The sequence below is a fragment of the Staurois parvus genome, unplaced genomic scaffold, assembly GCF_062004578.1.
Source record: "Staurois parvus isolate SC_StPar_1 unplaced genomic scaffold, SC_StPar_1.0 ptg000272l, whole genome shotgun sequence".
NCBI classification, from domain to species: Eukaryota; Metazoa; Chordata; class Amphibia; order Anura; family Ranidae; genus Staurois; species Staurois parvus.
This window is the reverse complement of record NW_028318068.1, coordinates 1,999,682-2,019,566: the sequence shown is the minus strand read 5'-3', so window position 1 is coordinate 2,019,566 and position 19,885 is coordinate 1,999,682. Positions and strand designations below refer to the sequence as shown.

Below are 19,885 nucleotides of genomic sequence, written 5' to 3'. Positions count from 1 at the left end.
TTAAATCTATGGACTTTTTTTAACCACTTCAGCCCTCGCACCTGTACACCCCTTATGGCTGTGAACAATTTTTACATTTCCACTATAGGGCTGTTTATTCAGCAATAGATATGTCATTACTCAAGATAACCAAGTAATATTAATGGAAATAATGACTTGTAAAAAATGCATTTTTTTCTATTTTGACCAGTGTTAGGTTTTTTTTGTTTGTTTTTTTAAAGGGGTACTTTTACTATAAATAAAAAGTATAGATGTTATTTTATAAGTGGTCCCATTTAAAATGACACTAAAATGATGTTTCTGGTACACAGCCTAGCAACATTGTTTGCAAATGAAAAAAGGGCACTTTTTATTTTATATTTTTTAATTTTGCATATTTTATTATGCAACAAATGAAAAAAAACAAACAAAAGAATGAAAACTAAACAAGGTAAACACTTTATTAATGCCAAAAATTACAAGCTAAAAAAAATTATAGCTAAGAGGAGAAGGGAAGGAAGGGGTTAAACTAGACTGATTGAGTTTAACAAGGAATTAAATCAGAAAACATATTATTAAAAAAAAATTACTTCAAAGGTTTCTTAAACTGGTGTTATATGCAGATCAAAGGACATACCTTTCATCTACTGCATATAGGAATGAAATGGCAAATATGATGAAACAATACATTGATTGCATTTACTCAATGACACTTGCAGACTATCTGCCACTGTCATTTTACACAGGAGTGGCTGCATTGTAACAGCCACTATGAAATACTTAGCAATTCCTGCCTTTCATTTTGACAGCCAGTAGTTGCTGATAATAATGGCGGGGGGGAGCTGCAGTAGGGGGAGAGCTGCTGAAGGTAAGAGATAAAACTCTGTCCAAGTTTTTAGAGGCATGCCCCTTACACTTAAGGTCCTCAAATGGTTAAAAAATAGTATCACTTAAAGTGGTTCTAAAGCCTAATCATTTTTTTTACCTTAATGCACTTGTTTAGGTAGTAGTATCCCCCCCCCCCCTTATACTTACATGAGTCCTCACTTGATCCAGCGCTGTGCCTGTTTGTAGCAGCACTCTCCCTTCGACCTGCTCTGACATGCTTGGCCAAGGTCAATCAAAGCCTGTGATAAGGGAGTGGAGGGGGCAGGCCCTACTGTCTGTGTCTATAGACAGTAGGGCCTGCATGAGTGCCCCCATAAGAAGCGGCTTCCTATGGGGGACTTCGCCAGAGAGAAGGAGCCAGAAGTACCAGTGGGGACCCGAGAAGAGGAAGTCCAGGGCTGCTCTGTGCAATTCCATTACACAGAACAAGTAAGTATAAACCTAGTTTGTGATTAGAAAAAAGAAAATTGTATTTACAATCACTTTAAAGCCTAAGTATAGTATTACCAACAACTACATATCCTGCTTTGCAGCTAATATGCAGGAAAGAAAAACACATTAAAGTTCCACTCACCCTGTCAAAAAATAAAAGTCAGCAGCTACAAAAACTGTAGCTGCTGACTTTTAAAAAACAGCCACTTACCTGTCCCTCGGTGTGTCCCCTGCAGCCCGTTTCACCGGCCATCCTGTATTCTAGGAGGCCGGCATCTTCAGTGTGGGCACCTGGCTGTGACATCTTGTGGCTTCACAGCCGAGTACCCACTGCGCATGTGCAAGCAGCGCTGAGCTTCATGAATGGTCCTGTAGTCTTCTGGGACCTGTCACGTGTCCCAAAAGACTACAGGGAGGGAGGGAGAGAGGACACCTTCTGCTTCCAATTGCCTAGGCGATCGGACTGGAAGCGGGAGCGGGTACCTGTCAAATTCGGGTACCCGCCCCCCCGTCCCCCAAAGGTGCCAATCCTTAATGGGGAGCAGTCCTTAAAGCGAAACTTCCCCTTTTGGGTGGAGCTCTGCTTTAAGGGCTCATTAACACCAGCCTCCTTAGTGTGCACCACATTTTCACTGGGACCCCAAATCACTTACAGTGTTCCTAAAAATGGTGTAGGCCCAATGTTTGCCCATTGTGTTTGACAAACTGCTATGGTGCAAATGAGCCCTTATATTTCCCAAAATGTTTCTCCAACCACCCAGCCTACATTTGAAAATCCAGCGCAGTCTCCCTTTAAAACAAAACTCTCCTTCTAAATACACCTGACATCCCCTATCAGAATCTCTGTTTCCTTACCAGTAAGTGGGCCTCCTCCTCTTTGAGCCTTTTCTCCTCCATTTTCTGAGCGTCGGCGGCTGTTCTCTGGGCTTGGAGGACATCCAACATTTCCCGGTTCAGCTCCATTTGCTTTTGGGTTTTCTTCTCCTCGTTCTCCACTTTAGTCAATCGGTCTTTCTCCCAGAGCTCAGCAAACAGGTTCTCTTCTTCCTTCCTCTGCTTCTCCAACTCCTCTTTCAGTGCCAGCTGTGCCATCCTCTCTGTACACACCTCGTTCTGGTGTATCCGTGACCTCAGAGCCCGCAGCTCCTCACACTGCTCCCTGAAACATAGTTACAGTATATAGGAGCATAGTTTCAAAATCTAGTAGGGGCCGCAGTGTATTACTCTTTATTGTTTGATACATTTCCCATCCTTCATGAACCATACTCCCAGTTTGGTGCCCTGTCTCCAATGGGGGATTTTTTCTCACTTCCTGTCTCAAAGACACAACAGGAAATGAGTAGAAAACTCTCCAAAGTGAAATGACCTGAAAACTTCACCTCTATCCCAGAAGTGGCCACCCACCAGGTTACACATTCAGTCTTCTAATTACCACAGCACTCCCTCACCTTGTAGCTCAGTGACTCATTTCTTAGCCCAAATCATTCTATCTTCCATTGTAGTGGGCACGTAGGCTTCTTCCAATTATTTATTTTCATTTCCTCACTTCTTTCTTTTTTTGTCCTAAAGTTTCTACATACATTTTAACACCGAGCACAATACTATGTTTTAAATGTTATTGTGTACAGATTGGTGAATTATATTCATTGTGCACATATGAGTTATGAAGGTAAAATGCTGTGAGCAAAGAAAATTGTTTTTTTCAGGTTCATAGCAAATGTGGGATATTTAAAGGGTTATCTAACAACAACAAAAATGTAATATATTGCATCTTACTAGTCCTTAGATCAGTGGGGGTCAACTTTCTTGAGATGGGTGTCTCAAGTGTAGCCCTCAATCTCACCAAAGGGCCACATATAAAATTCAGTGAATTCTCAATGTGGACATGATGCAAGAGATGATCAAAGACTGCACACATGATTTAAGAGATGGTCAGAGCCTGCAGATATGACACAATAGATGGTCAGAGATTGTGGATACGATACAAGAGATGATCAGAGACTGTGGACATGATACAAGAGATGTTCGGAAATTGTGGATATGATACAAGAGATGGTCAGAGACTGCAGAAACGATACAAGAGATGGGCAGCGACTGCAGACATGATACAAGAGATGGTCAGAGACTGTGGACATGTTAAAATAGATGTTCAGAGATTCTGGATATGATGCAAGAGATGGTCAGAGATTGTGGACATGATACAAGAGAGGGTCAGAGACTGTGGACATGACACAATAGATGTTCAGAGATTGTGGATATGATGCAAGAGATGGTCAGAGATTGTGGACATGATACAAGAGATGGTCAGAGATTGTGGACATGATACAAGAGATGTCAGAGATTGTGGACATGATACAAGAGATGTCAGAGACTGTGGACATGATACAAGAGATGGTCAGAGACTGTGGACATGATAAAATAGATGTTCAGAGATTCTGGATATGATGCAAGAGATGGTCAGAGATTGTGGATATGATACAAGAGAGGGTCAGAGACTGTGGACATGACACAATAGATGTTCAGAGATTGCGGATATGATACAAGAGATGTCAGAGACTGTGGACATGATACAAGAGATGGTCAGAGACTGTGGACATGATAAAATAGATGTTCAGAGATTCTGGATATGATGCAAGAGATGGTCAGAGACTGCAGACATGATACAAGAGAGGGTCAGAGACTGTGGACATGATACAAGAGATGGTCAGAGACTGCAGACATGATACAAGAGATGGTCAGAGACTGTGGACATGACACAAGAGATGTTCAGAGATTGTGGATATGATGCAAGAGATGGTCAGAGATTGTGGACATGATACAAGAGATGTCAGAGACTGTGGACATGATACAAGAGATGGTCAGAGACTGTGGACATGATACAAGAGATGGTCAGAGACTGTGGACATGATACAAGAGATGGTCAGAGACTGTGGACATGATACAAGAGATGGTCAGAGACTGCGGACATGATACAAGAGATGGTCAGAGACTGTGGACATGATACAAGAGATGATCAGAGACTGCGGACATGATACAAGAGATGGTCAGAGACTGTGGACATGATACAAGAGATGGTCAGAGACTGTGGACATGATACAAGAGATGGTCAGAGACTGTGGACATGATACAAGAGATGGTCAGAGACTGCGGACATGATACAAGAGATGGTCAGAGACTGTGGACATGATACAAGAGATGGTCAGAGACTGTGGACATGATACAAGAGATGATCAGAGACTGCGGACATGATACAAGAGATGGTCAGAGACTGTGGACATGATACAAGAGATGGTCAGAGACTGTGGACATGATACAAGAGATGATCAGAGACTGCGGACATGATACAAGAGATGGTCAGAGACTGTGGACATGATACAAGAGATGGTCAGAGACTGTGGACATGATACAAGAGATGGTCAGAGACTGTGGATATAATACAAGACATAATAAATCTCTCCCACAGTGTTTTATGACAGTTCTCTAAACTATACTTTGACACATTTCAACAAACTAGATCCATGTTCGGATGTGAACATTTGTGTCAGTGCCTACTTTCTCTGAGGGTATGCTACAATGTTTAGGACCATCGCCAGTTTTAAAGTGTATAGGTAAGAAACAGTAAGGGCACTACATCAATGGTCACAAAGTACAGATTTCTTTTTTTGTTTAATTAAAGTGATTGTAACCCCTCACATATACCCAGTGAAGTGACTGGCCTCAGGTGATACACAGAGGTTAAACAAATCCTCCTACAAGTTGTACCTTTTCATCTGCAGTCTTCTCTACATCCACCCAAAGTCCTGAATTTCTAAAGGTTGTCTCTACTTTCAGAAAACAGGGGGTGGAGAGCTGAAATTATACACTCTGCAGTGCTCAGTGAGGAGAGCTCTGAGAGCTGATTGGAGGGAAGAAAAACACCCCCTTTAACCTCTTGCCGACCGCGCACAGCCGAATGACGGCTTCACCGCGGCCGGCCAGTTCTGGGTGGACGTCATATGACGTCCTCCCAGAACGCGCTCTCCTGCGCGCCCCAGGGGGCGCGCACCCGGCGATCTCCGTGATCACTGTGTCCTACGGACACAGCTGATCACGTGATGTGGTAAAAGGCCAATCACAGCGGCCTTTTACTACGTGATCAGCGGTGTCCAATGACACGCTGATCACAGGGAAATGCAAGTGCCGGTTCTCGGCTGCACTTTCCTCACGCTGTCAGATCGTGAGGAAAGTACTGCCGAGAACCGGCAGTTGTCAGAGCGGGGATCGGCACCGATCATCAGGGCACTGATGATCAGTGCCCTGATGATCGGTGCCCAGCAGTGACACCCGCAAGTTCCGCCCAGCAGTGCGCCCACTAGCTCCACCCACCCGTGCCCAGCAGTGCACCCACTTGTGCCCAGCAGTGCCACCCACCTGTGCCACTCTGCAGTGCCACCTACCTGTGCCCAGAAGTGCCACCTACATGTGCCCAGCAGTGCCACCCACCTGTGCCCACCAGTGCCACCCACCTGTGCCCACCCACCAGTGCTGCCCACCAGTGCCACCCACCAGTGCAGCCCAGCAGTGCTGCCAGTCAGTGCCACCAGTCAGTGCCCAGGGGTTGTGCCAGTCAGTGCCGCCAGTCAGTGCCCAGCAGTGATGCCAGTCAGTGCCATCTATCAATACCCATAATCAGTGTCACCTATCAGTGCCGCCTATCAGTGCCGCCTATCCGTGACCCCTAATTAGTGCTGTCTATCAGTGCTGCCTATCCGTGCCACCTCAGTACTGCCTATCAGTGCCCTTTAGTGCTGCCTATCAGTGCCCATCAGTGCCGCCTATCAGTGCCCATCAGTGCTGCCTCATCAACGCACATCAGTGAAGGAGAAAAAATACCTGTTTGAAAAATTTTATAAAAGAAACAAATAAACTTTTTTTTTTTTCAAATTTTTTGCACTTTTTTTATTTATAGCGCAAAAAGTAAAGCGCCCAGTGGCGATTAAATACCACCAACAGAAAGCTCTATTTGTGAGAAAAAAATGATCAAAATTTCATATGGGTACAATGTTGCATGACCGCGCAATTGTCAATCAAAGTGCGGCAGCGCTGAAAGCTGAAAATTGGCCTGGTAAGGAAGGGGGTATAAGTGCCTGGTAGGCAAGTGGTTAAACAGCACACAGCAACAGAGCTGAGGCTGCCAATGTCAGGTTCCTCCCCTGTCACCATTTTTCTCTTGGAGTCTGGAAAACTTGTCAGAAGTGATTCATGCTGATAGCAGAGGAACGAGGGAGCAGACAGAAATGACAATTATGCCTAGCACACACACTGAGAAAATCAGATGAAAAATACCACTTTTGAAGAGACCGTACGATAATCTGATCGTTAATACACAACTTTCAAGAGCCGATCATGACAGTTCATGCAATATTATTGAAAGGGACAAACACAAAAAAGTTTCGAGTACAATACCAGAACAAGCGATTTTCCTTTAATCAGTACAGTATTCATCCAAAAAAAATCAAGTGACAATGCATGCTCCGAAACGAGAGAATACATTACAATGCATTACATCACTTCCAAAGTTGTATTCTGTCATACTAAAATTTTCGTAACTTTAGTAACCTCTTCATTTTCGATATGAGACTAGCATGCAAAAAAAAAAAAAAAACAGATGACAATTCATCTGATATTCTCATCATGTGTATGAGGCTTTAGTGCTCTTAACTGAGACAAGTTCACACTATAGAGGGATATGCTTTGTTCATATTTCATGTCTGAGGTTTACAACCACTTTAACTATATAATGAAATAAGAGAACCACCATGTTTTGCGGGTTGCAAGGGTTCATCTTCTTCAGGCTGTAAAAAATTCAGAAAATGAACATCTGGAATGTGTGACTGTAGCCTGCAGGCTGCTGAATGTGCGCTGTAACAGACCTATTGCAAGTATCACAACCACCCAGTTTAGATCTCATTGTTTAGAATTTTTCAACCCTCAAAATGCGCTAGCTTTATTATATTATTGATTCAATCAAAAACATTTTGGACCTTAAGACCATTGGTGTAACGCCTTTATTACTTCTTACAAATGTATACTTGGCTCTCAGGACCCCCCTTTCCTGATGATGGTACATATGAAGTGAGTCAGTTTTATCAATCAGACACCGGATCAGAGGCGGACTGACAACTCATGGGGCCCCCGGGCAATAGGGGATCATGGGGCCCCTGTGTCCTTGCCCAAACTCAAAAAAGCCTATGAAAAAGGTACCAGGGGCATCTCATGGGGCCCCCTACTGACCCCGGGCCCTCGGGCAGTGCCCGAGTTTCCAAATGGTCAGTCCGCCCCTGCAACGGATATCAAAAATAGGAAATCCAGAGCCCATATGCATGTACACCTGTCAATTATAGTCACTGCATAATAGCACAGGCTTGAATCGGGGGAGATTTACTAAAACTGGAGCACTCAGAATCTGGAGCAGCTCTGCATGGTAGCCAATCAGCTTCTAACTTCAGCTCGTTCAGTTAAGCTTTGACAATTATTATTATTATACAGGATTTATATGGCGCCAAAAGTTTGCTCAGCGCTTTACAATATAACGGGAGACAATACAGTTCAATACAAGAGGGATAGGAGGGCCCTGATCCTTGGAGCTTACAGTCTAAGAGAGGCTAGTGGTACAAAAGGTAATAACTGTGGGGGATGGACTGGTAAAAGGAATAGAAGATTCCATTTTTAGCTGAAGGCAGGATAGGCTTCCCTGAAGAGATAGGTTTTCAGAGATCGACTAAAAGTGGGCAGAGTAGGCGACAGTCTAATATATTGGGATAGAGAGTTCCAGAGGATGGGGGAGGCTCTGGAGAAGTCCTGACAATAAAACATGGAAGCTAATTGGTTACTATGAAGAGCTGCACCAGATTTTGCACTCTCCGGTTTTAGTAAATCCCCTCCCCAATGAAGTATCCAGAACATCCCAAGCCACGAATGTGCATGTCACATGAACTGGCACTTCCATGCATGAATGCCACTGGGAGACATCAGCACACTACTGAAGGGATGATAAACACATTCTTATCACCTTCTATTTAGAATTTGCTCACCTACAACCACTCTTCCCATATTTTTCAAGCAGCCCTCTGACCAAAGTACTTCTACAAGTTATTGACTGCCAACTCATGCTGGGTCTCAATAGTGGCGTGTTCATGTTTTACCTGAACTGCTGGTCACGCTTTTCTACCACCAGTGCCAGCCTTTCCTTCTCCCGTCTTTCTCGGAGGCTCTTGGCTCTCTCCCTCATCTTGGCCTGTCTCTCCAGGGTGGTCTCCTCCATGGACTCCATCTCTTGGATGTACTTCAGCTCCTCTGTCTCCAGCAAGGCCTTCAGTCTGTCTCATAAAACAATAGTATGGGTCAAGCCTGTTTGTGAACCTGTATTCCTTGATGAAATGTTGAGGACCCATTTTCATTTTAAAGGGTAACTCCACTTTCGTTGGATAAAAAAAATAGCAAATGAAAAAAAATAATATAGCATATGCAATTGCAACTCAAGTCATATTATAATTGAATGCTATTAAAAATGACCTTTCCCTTTCATCCTGCAGCACTGTAATTTTCTGTAAAATGCAATGTAATATGGCAACCTGGAGGCATTCTGCACTCAGATGCTATACAGAACACCCCCTGAAAATGACATTACCTGCTTGTGAGATTAACTCGCTGATTTTCCCAGAAATCTGCACTAAGATGCAAGTCAGATTTTTGGGCATCCCCTGCAGCAAAAATGTAATTTTTGTGATGAGATGCTCCCAAATGTAAATCACATCTAAAAAGATGCAGACCCTGCTGATATCCTCATTAGAGGATATCTCATTAGGTACCTCATTACTACGGTAGCCGATTGATAATTATTAAACCAGTGCCATTAGATTCACTTTCCACATGGACATGAACGTGCAAACTCCAGGCAGGTGGTGCCATGGTTGGGATTCGAACCTGCCAGGAGGAAGTACTAAGCAATAGCCACTGTGCTGCCCACATAAGCTGTGATGTGAGGTGTACTGAACCGAAAGAAACAATTGAACTTAACACAGTCACTTGCAGCTTGTGATGATCTAGGTATGGAATCCTCCCACCTGATCTGTAGCCTCGGTAGCGTAACAGGTAGTCTCTCAGGAGGAGGGCCCGTGTTCTTTTTGTCCCTGTGTTAAGGAGCGATGCCGATGGTGACACCACAATCCGCCTGCCTGCAGGTGTGTCTCTCCTGCTTGTGAGTGATACCAGTGGTCTGCGATCCCTCTTCACTTCTCCGTCTGCAGCCTGGCCTGGATCTCCAGCGTCCCGCACAGCCTTCTCCACACACCCGTTCTCTGTCCCTCACCATCCATTTCCTTCCTCTAAGGTTCCTTGGCTTCTGAATATATATGCTCCTGCCCTTTTGCCAGCTCTTCTGGGAAATGTAGTCTGTTTACTCTTTGTCTGAGCACAAAGATCCTGCTACCAGCATACAAGATCAACAAGACTTTTCTTCAGCAGAGTCTGCATAGCTGAACCGCAGAACATTGCTATGTGGTGTTTACTCAACATCTTGCAACCAGTATTAATGTAGGGTGTTACACTAGGTTCACACTAGTGCGGGCTGTGCATCCTGTGCTTGTGGGCAAGGCAGCCCATTCAATTGAATGGCCTGCTGTGCCCCCTTTAAACGCAAAAAAAGGTGCATGCACCTTTTCCAAAACGCATCCGCAGGGAAACCTATTGGTCTTTTTGATCACAATCATGCTGCAGGCTGAGATGCTAGGGGGTGCCATTCGGAATAAATGGCAGCCCCGCATGTCAATCAACAGCAATGCGATTTGGCTGTGGGTGGTTGTGGGAACAAGTGTGATACCTGCACCCGCAACCAACCCGCAGCCTGCAGACCAGTGTGAATCAGGACTCAATCTGCGAGTGCATTTATCACTGCCCTCCCCCCAGTTTAAGAATGCTGCTGTCCACAGGTGTCTCTATTGCTCCTTCATCCAGAAGTGGGGAACCCTAATACAGGAGGTGTGCTATGGCTGGATCAGCAGGTGAAAACAGAGGGGAGGAATAAGCATTAAAAAAAGAAAACCAAAGCAGTCATCTAATGATTGGTAAGCTGAAAATAATACAGTTTTTGTTTAGGGTTTAATACTGCTTTAACAATGAAATGTAGTACATGCATTTATCACGCAGTAGGGGCTTGTTTACACTTGCATTTGGGGGGCAGTAAAATCCTGTGGTTGAACCACCTTTTTACTGCCCCTCAACCATGCTCCCTTTAGCTGGAGGGGAGTTACACATGCTGCAGCAGGAATTATGCGGCGGCCACTACCACCCGCCAAACGAGACCCATTCAAGTGAATGGGGTTGCTTTGTAATCTGTGAAATGATTCAAATTTCAAAGCCCCAACTACAAGATAATCAAATCATTATACATGCTGGTGCTGCATGAATAGACCGATATTAGACCCTTCTGTAATATTAGACCAAAGTGGCTATTTTGCGTCATACCAGTGGGAATACATGACAATCATTACATTTAGCTGACCTGGGCTTTCAATAAACAAGACAAATACAGTGTTGCCATTCACTTGACATTGCATAGTAAAGCGTATCTAAACCACAAAACCAAAACATAATATATTGCAATATATTGGTCCATAAAGCCCAACTTGAAAATGATCCCTTGCCGTGGGGTTGTGCCTACACTGCAGAGGGTAATTCCTTCTTTAGTCTAGGCCGGACAGTAAAAGAACTTTTACTTACCCTGTTCCCCCATGCTCCCGAGGTGGACTGTCCCTTGGTGTCATCACGTTCAAGGCAGTGCTATGGACCCTACATTGGTCCTGAGGACCTTAGACTGCTGGAGTAAAACGTACAAGACTCTGTGGGGACTGGTCTAGCAGCGAGGAGGAGCGAAAGATTGGGTGAGCAAATCTACTTTAAAAAGCCCCCCTAGACCTAAAGGAACAATTAACCCTTGCAGTGTGGGCACAGCTCCACTGCAAGGGATGATTTTCACATTTCCCAGTGTTAGTCTTTAAATTTGGTGGCTAAATTTGTTTTTCCTTTTTCAGGCTAAGAACATTTACAGCAAGCACAGAAAATATCTGTTGATCCTGTCAGAAATGCAGTGTCTTTGTTACTTCAACTGAGATGAAAAACAGCACAAACATTCTTCTTTTGTAAACTACAAATTCCATCAGTCCACCATATAATGGAGATAAACAAAGGAAGATATGAGTGTAGATATGAAGGGGATGTTTGTTATTTTCAGGATTACCAGGTGGAAATAAAGGGAAAAAAAGACTGAAAAAAAGAAAAATAATGGAGTCATCACACTCTGCTGGTAAGTTGCAATCGGCAATATATTACATTTTTGTTCTTGGGTTTAGATACGCTTCAATGACTAGTAATAATGACCTGTCTCTGCGTTCCTCAATCTGCATCTGGTACTCCTCCATTGTCTCATTCACCTTCCTCTGGACCGTGTTATGCAGTATCTTGTGATCGGTGAGCAGCTCCCATTTGCTCTTCAGATCTTTATAGTCATTCTCCTTAGTGAAAGCCAACATCTGATCACGCAGGTCATCCCGTTTCCTGCGCTCTAGTGTAATGTAGTCAAGTGGTCTGCTGGTTGGGAATTTGGCTTTCTGCATGGAAAGGGAAAGAAAAGTCCCTGAATCGTTTATATCCAGTTTCACATGTTAAATAGAAATGTTGCAAAACATAAAAAGGAGAAACTAGGCTCTGGCTACAATGGCAAATCTAGGCTATCTGATGTGGGGGTGCAGTTTAAAAAAGTCAGGATGCAAAATGTCAATTGTGTCACAGAGATGCATGGGACTAGTATTTCTTGCTCACTCGGCACACTTCTGTACCACAAGTCACAACCAGGAAGTAACGTCTGGCGGGTAGTGCAGAGGAGGTGCAGGAGTGAACAGGGAATGCTAGTATGTATTAGGCTATCTTTAGATTAGGATGATTAAGCAGAATCTCTGCATCCTTATATCAGGTGTCCCTGTCAGAGTCCCTTCTTATATCAGGAGCCCTCATCAGAGTTCTCCCTTACAGCAAGGTTCCTATAAGAGTTCCCCTTACATCAGGTGTTCCTATCAGAGTAACCCTTTACATCAACTGTCCTCATCAGAGTGTCCCCTTACATCAAATATCCCCATCAGAGTGTCCCCTTACATCAAATATCCCCATCAGAGTGTCCCCTTACATCAAATATCCCCATCAGAGTGACCCCTTACATCAAATGTCCCCATCAAAGTGCCCCCTTAGAGCATATGTCCGCATCAGAGTACCCCTTTACATCATAGTGCCCATGAGAGTACCCTTTTACATCAACTGTCCTCATCAGAGTGTCCCCTTACATCAAATGTCCCCATCAGAGTGCCCCCTTACATCATCTGTCCTCATCAGAGTGTCCCCTTACATCAAATATCCCCATCAGAGTGCCCCCTTACATCATCTGTCTTCATCAGAGTGCCCCCTTACATCAAATATCCCCATCAGAGTGCCCCCTTACATCATCTGTCCTCATCAGAGTGCCCCCTTACATCAAATGTCCCATTCAAAGTGCCCCCTTACATCATATGTCCACATCAGAGTGCCCTTTTACATCACAGTCCCCATGAGAGTACCCTTTTACATCAACTGTCCCCATTGGAGTGCTCCTTGACAGAATTGTTTTAATTCAGCCACACTGGAGGGCTTTCGAGCATGAATGGCCTGTTTAAGGTCATGCCACAACATCTCAATCAGATTTAAGTCCAGACTTTGACTAGGCCACTCCAAAACCTTTACTTAGTTTTTTTGGTTTTTTTTTGAGCCATTCAGAGGTGAACTTGCTGGTGTGTTTCATTGCCCCGCTGCATAACCCAAGTGCGCTTGAAATCCTTCAGGATTTTCTGGTAGAGGGCAGAATTCATAGTTCCCTCAATTATGGCAAGTCGCCCAGGTCCTCAAGCTGCAAAGCAACCCCAGACCATCACACTACCAGCACCATCTTTGACTGTTGGTATGATGCTTTTTTATGAAATGCTGTGTTAGTTTTACGCCAGATGTAACAGGACGAACGACTTCCAAAAAGTTCAAGTTTTGCCTCATCAGTCCACAGAACATTTGCCCAAAAGTCTTGGAGCTAATCAAGATGTTTTCTGTCAAATGTGAGATGATTCCTTGTGTTCTTTTCAGTCAGCAGTGGCTTTCACCTTGGAACTCTCCTATGAAGGCCATTTTTGCCCAGTCTCTTTCTTATTGTTGAATCATGAATACTGACCCTAGCTGAGGCAAGTGAGCCTGCAGTTCTGTAGATGTTGTTCTGAGTTCTTTTATAACCTCTTGGGTGAGTTGTTGTTGTGCTCTTGGAGTAATTTTGGTAGGTCGGCCACTTCTGGGAAGGTTCATCACTGTTCCAAGTTTTCTCTATTTGTGGATAATGGCTCTCACCGTGGTTTGCTGGAGTCTCAAAGCCTTAGAAATGGCTTTGTAACCCTTTCCAGACTGACACCTGTCATTTACTTTGTTTCTCATCTGTTCTTAAATTTTTGTGTTGCTTTTTGAAATCTTTTGGTGTGCTTCACTTTGTCAGACTGCTTCTATCTTGATTCACCAGGTCTGACAGTAATCAGGCCTGGGTGTGGCAAGTGAAATTTACTAAAAATGTGATTAATCGCAGTTCACTCATGATTTAGCAGGGGGGAGAGGCAATTACTTTTTCACATAGGGCCAGGCAAGTTTGGGCAGTTTTTCCCCTCAATACATTAAATCATCATTTAAAAACTGCATTTTGTATTTACTCTGGTTATTTTTGTATACAATTAAAATGTATTTGCTGGCATAAATCATTTAAGTGTGACATATATGCGAAAAAAAAAAATCAGGCAGGGGCATATACTTTTTCACAGTACTGTATCTAACCCTGTAAAGAAGCGATCTATATACGTACCTATTCTGAAGCCGCTCTGGTCCAGTCACATGATCAGCTGTCAGCGGCAGGATCTATGTAGAGGAGAGGCAGCCAACAATGGCTGTCCCATGGTAAGCCTATGGGTGACGTCATCTACCAGGCATTTGCAGCCGCTGTCAGTGATCTCTCCTCTACACAGATGCAGTAGCTGGAGAGATCATGTGACTGGACCACAGTGGCTTTAGAATAGGTAAACATACAAATCTTTTCTTTTCAGGGTTAGATGGAATAGGCTCTCCTGCCCCCCATAAGCCCCCCCCCCTCCCCCCGTGGTATTTTATGATTTATGAATTTTATGGAATTTTAAAAAAATATACTTTTTTTTAAGTCTTCTGGCTGGTCACTTGACTTTTCTTCCTCTACTGATATTCTCCAACGGCAGGCAGTCCTTGGAGCTGCAGACAGCAGCACTTACAAAGTTTTCTGCATTAATACATTACAAATGAAGGGCATCATGATGGAGCCCCCTTAAGGGGCAGCGTCATAACACATTGCATTCATAGTATGACCTCATGCTTCTAAATTGAATTATATTGGGGAGGGGGAATCATTTAACCTGATAGACTGAGGGCATCTTGTGATCAAAAACAAGTACTGCAGCAGACAGCTCGGGATTAAAAGGGAGGGTATTCACTGCCAATGGACCCATTTATTTCAATATGAATTCACCCTGAGCTGGACTTGCAATGATGTATTTAAGTTATGTGATAAGTTGTGGAACATCCAACCTCTTCATCTCCTAAGCCTTAGAAAACAGATGGCAGAAAGGTAAGACTTACCACGGCCACCGAATGAGGGGTGGGCCCAGTCACCTCCCTGCAGCGCAGTGGTCTGCTCCTCTGGCTTAGCATCATCATGGTTCCCTCTATTCAGATATCTAATGAAACAAAATAATTTTTCAAACAGAGTGATAAATTATAGGTAGGTTATATTGATCTGCACAAAGGCAGTCACACTCTTAGATGCTGATCAGGAATACATCTGCTTCACTGACAACAGAGCAAATAAAGCCCCGAACTCAGTACTGCCTCTCCCACTCACTAGATGTGTCATATTAACAAGCTACATATATATATATATTTTTTTTATTATTATTATTATTTTTTTTTGTATGTGTATTCCCTATAAATGGTATCCTAGTACAGGCAACCAACTGTCTGTACCTGCTAATGCAGGCCATAGATGGGTCGAAAACCGGACTTTTTTTAACAAAAAAATCGGTCATTCAATAGGCAGACGTTACCATTAACGGTAAAAAAAAAAATCAGCCGATTTTCGTCCTGTCTACGGCCGGCATTTAATTACTTCTGTCCCTGCAGAGCGCTCCGCTATTATATTTGACATGAAAAAGTATTGAGGTTGCAACATTGTATCTATTTGTATCCATTTCGGATACAGATGTTTTTATTCGGATACAAATAGATACAATGTTGCAACCGCTATACTTTTAAATGTCAAATATAATAGCAAACTGGAATTCTTTTTCTTCTTCTTTCTCTTCTTCTTTTTCTTCTTCTTGCAGGTCATCGCTCATGCGCAGATTTTTTATCGGTAAAAAGATCGGCTGATTTGCCCATCATTGCCGCGAAAATTGGCCGATTTTTTTCAAACTTTACCGATAAAAAAAATGTGCCAAAATCCCAAAAAACGGCTGACCTATTAACCCACTAACGATCCGAAAATCGGCCGATTTTCGACCCATCTATGGCCTGCATTATACTGGGCTTTAATTTCTGTAGGAGGTAGCAGCTGCAGGATGAGACCAGTGACCTGTGGCTGGAATGTTAGAGTTAGTACTCCCTAGTACCATGTGTACTGGCACCCCTCTCCCTGGACTGCAACCTAAAAAGGTTTAGTACATGATTTGTTATACTGATTGCAAAAACATGTGAAACTCTTCCTCAATAACCACAGGTTTGCACTTGCACACTTGGATAAAGGACATTATCAGTTTTCACTGCCTGCTGTATAATATTTGTGGTCGTCACGGACTCTCAGTGATTTATTTGATTGCACTATTCACACACTTGTTTTCACTTTATATATATGAGTTTACAGCGCTGCACGTTTATGATATACGTTTACATTGGGACAGTTACCAATACTTTAAGTGCTAACAGCTATTTCATTTTGCACTTTATATATTCGAGTATGATACAAGATATTTATGTTTCATGAGTTTACAGCGCTGCACGTTTATGATATACATATGAAACAGCTCTACCACCTTTGTGTGTTTGCTTAAATTTGGTAATTGTCACCTGCCGTGACAATGTGCACCTCCCATCCCAAGCTGAGACGGATGGAGTCGGCACGTCACAGGACAAAAGTCCCCCTTCATCAGGGCTACAATAACATGACATAATATTAATTATGGTGATCATTGATAAAAACAAAAGAAAGTACAAAAAAATATCCATATCCATATTAGAGGTATTCACTAATGTTTTCAGTAATAATTCCAATATGGATGATTTTTTCCTTTTGCCGTATTTATTATTCTGAGTTCATGCACTTTCTGTAAAGGATTTTTGGGACCCAAAAAGCATTCGGCTGCCTTTTGTTTTCCTGTTGTCACTTGTGATACCAATAAAGGATTTTGGACTCTTGAGATGAATGTTTGGTGCACTTTTTGGCATGTAATCATTATATGACTTGAAGGTAGATCAATAGATATACATAGCAGGCATTAGGCAGGTGAAAGTATATACTTGTACAATACAAGCAGGGAAATTTTGGGGGTTTTTTTGGTCTACTTGTCTTTGCGCAGGATTTTAAAGGCTCATTTAGGCCCTGTTCACGCTGGCATTAAAAGCAGGAGTTTAACACTTTCACTGCCAGATCCATACGGCGTTCGGACCTGACAACGGGGGGGGGGGGGAGGTTTACACAAATTCCCGGTGGCTGCCTACCAAATCCGCTCTCCTGTCCTTCTTGGGTCTTGCTGACCCAGAAGTGATGTGTAAAATGTCACTTGCGGGTCTTCATGTCAGTTTCCCTGGCTACTATGGCCGGGAAAGAATCTAATATAGCATGATCTGCACTGCATTTCATTCAGTGGAGCAAAACGGAGACATCTAGGATCTTCTAGACCCTGGATGTCTCCTTAAAGAGAACCTGTCTCCAAAAAAACACCAAAAAGTCCCCTATGGTATTAAAAAAAGGTAAATTAAAAAAAGAATGTACTGCTACAGGGTGGAACGGCTTCGCAAAATCACACACACACACGTGTGTGTGATTTGCATTCCTGGGTAGGGGATGTGTGCCCATGCTGCTATTAGCTGCTGGGGATGTCAATCATCGGGTCCCGGTCCACGATTCCCAGCCGGCACTCAGTGATCATCAGCAAAGTTGACGGGGAGAGAGCTGTGTGTAAACAACACAGGTCTCTCTCCTGTCAGCATGGACATGCTGCTTTCTCTCTTTCTACACAATAGAGAGATACAAAGCAGCATGTCTCCCTAGTAAAACAGCACACAATGTAAAACACACACACAGCACACAGTTAACCCTTTGATCATCCCAGATGTTAACCCCTTCCTGCCCAGTGTCATTAGTAGTCTCAGTGCTTTTTATTAGCATTGATCACTGTATTAGTGTCACTGGAGATGTCAGTGGCAATTAGTTCCCCCCCAGTGACAGAATGCCCACCGCAGTCCCATTATAAGTCGCTGATCGCCGCCTATACTAGTATAAAGAAAAGAAAAAAAATTCCAGTATATATACCGCCATTTATAGATGCAACAACTTTCACGTAAACCAATTAATTTACACTTATTGGGATTTTTTTTTAGCAAAGACATGTCGCAGAATACATTTTGGCCAAAATTTATGATTTTTTAAATTTTTTTTATTAGACATGTTTTATAGCAAAAAGTCAAATATAAGAAAAATTAATAATAGCGCCTATGGTCAAAATTATATAACTTACTAATAGTGTACCAGCTGCAAAAAATCACCATATATAAAGTGTACCAATAAATAAATAATTTGCGCTAGTAAATGTGTATAAATATATAAATGTATATAAAGAAATCATCAAATCATAAGTCCAGAAAAAAATATATATATGCCAATACCACAAAAAAATATAAAAAAACTTTAAAGTGCAAAAAACTTTTGTGCAAAAAAAAGTGTCTAAATATGAAAAATTCCACCAAAAAACCTTGATAATATAATGGCAGATCATCCATAAATATATCTTCAGAAACGGAAACTCTGCAACACACCGATCCTCATCGATCGAAATAACAGGATGAAAAACTTTGTAGTTATTCGAAAATCCACTTCTCCAATAGATAAAGGACCACCTTCAAACGTATCCATGGGGGGAAATGCCAAACACTCGAGAGAAACAGAAAGACTTCATGGTGCAATATTATAAAAACCAATTCCTATATTAGGTACTCCATTGCACTTACTCAAGAGGTGTCCCAGCCGACACCAGCATCAACAGCATAACAGCAATCACATAAACGAGCCTGGCTACTCAGCACATGCGCAGTAGCTGGCAGCCGAAAACGTAATGACGTCACATCAATCAAGCTCCGCCCTACGCGTTTCGTCATCGACGTCCTCACGGAGCGGTATTGGCATATATATATTTTTTCTGGACTTATGATTTGATGATTTCTTTATATACATTTATATATTTATACACATTTACTAGCGCAAATTATTTATTTAAAAAGTCAAATATATTGGAGTTTTTTTTCAAAATTGTCATTCTTTTTTTAAAGTGCAAAAAATAAAAAAACACAGAGGTGATCAAATACCACAGAAAGAAAACTCTATTTTTGGGAAAAAAATGACACAGTAGCACAGCGCCGCATCGCGAAAAATGGCCTGTCCTCTGGAGGGCGAGTGGTTAAATAGTAAAAAAAATGTAAGTTACACCCAAGCACATAAACCACCCCTCCCCAAAAAAAAACATTTTGAGGTCACCTACCCACAAACATATGCATGTCTGAACATAAACATAGGTGTCGGGAGTGCCTACGCCTGAAAACGTTGATTGCGATACACATGTTACATATCGCCACACACGTCAGAGCAATAGCAATATTTCTAGCACCAAACTGAATATATTTTCTGTAACGCCAAACTTATGACCTATAGGGGGCTCTTAAAGTGTCGCCTATAGAAAATATAGGGTAGTGACGTTTGCTGCCATTTCATAGGTGCATACAAACTTCACCTTTGACATGTTGGGTATCTATTTACTCGGTACAACCTCGTCTTTTATATTTTACCAAACGGGTCATTTATTGTGTTTGTTTTCCCTAAATTTAACTTTAGTGTATTTTTTACTGAAATTTTGCATTGCCTAGACCTTTGTGCTAATATTGTTACATAGTGAGTCTAGCTGAAAAAAGACAAAAGTCCATCCAGTTCAACCATTAAAAAAAAAAAAAGTTATAATCCTACACCCACAGTTTAGGAAGGCAAAAAAAACTCAGCAAAGCATCATCCAATTTGCTCCTGCATCTGAAAAAATTCCTTCCTGATCCCCCGAGAGGCATTCGGATATTCCCTGGATCAATTGTGTGACATAAAAAATTGCTACCACTATTTTATTCTCTAAGTTGTCTGCTTTCAGAAAATATATATTGTTTT

General features: G+C 42.5%; 1 protein-coding gene across 1 annotated transcript in view; it reads right to left on the bottom strand.

The window, feature by feature from the left end:
• CFAP53 (cilia and flagella associated protein 53) overlaps positions 1 to 19,885 on the bottom strand; it is a 36,562-nt gene that overhangs the window by 11,711 nt on the left and 4,966 nt on the right. The window contains exons 2-5 of the mRNA XM_089681602.1: positions 15,049 to 15,146; positions 11,716 to 11,945; positions 8,484 to 8,657; positions 2,155 to 2,458 (exon numbers count right to left, since the gene is read on the bottom strand). Coding sequence (XP_089537728.1) covers positions 2,155 to 2,458; positions 8,484 to 8,657; positions 11,716 to 11,945; positions 15,049 to 15,126 — 786 coding nt within the window. The 5' untranslated portion in view covers positions 15,127 to 15,146. The remainder of the gene's footprint in view (positions 1 to 2,154; positions 2,459 to 8,483; positions 8,658 to 11,715; positions 11,946 to 15,048; positions 15,147 to 19,885) is intronic.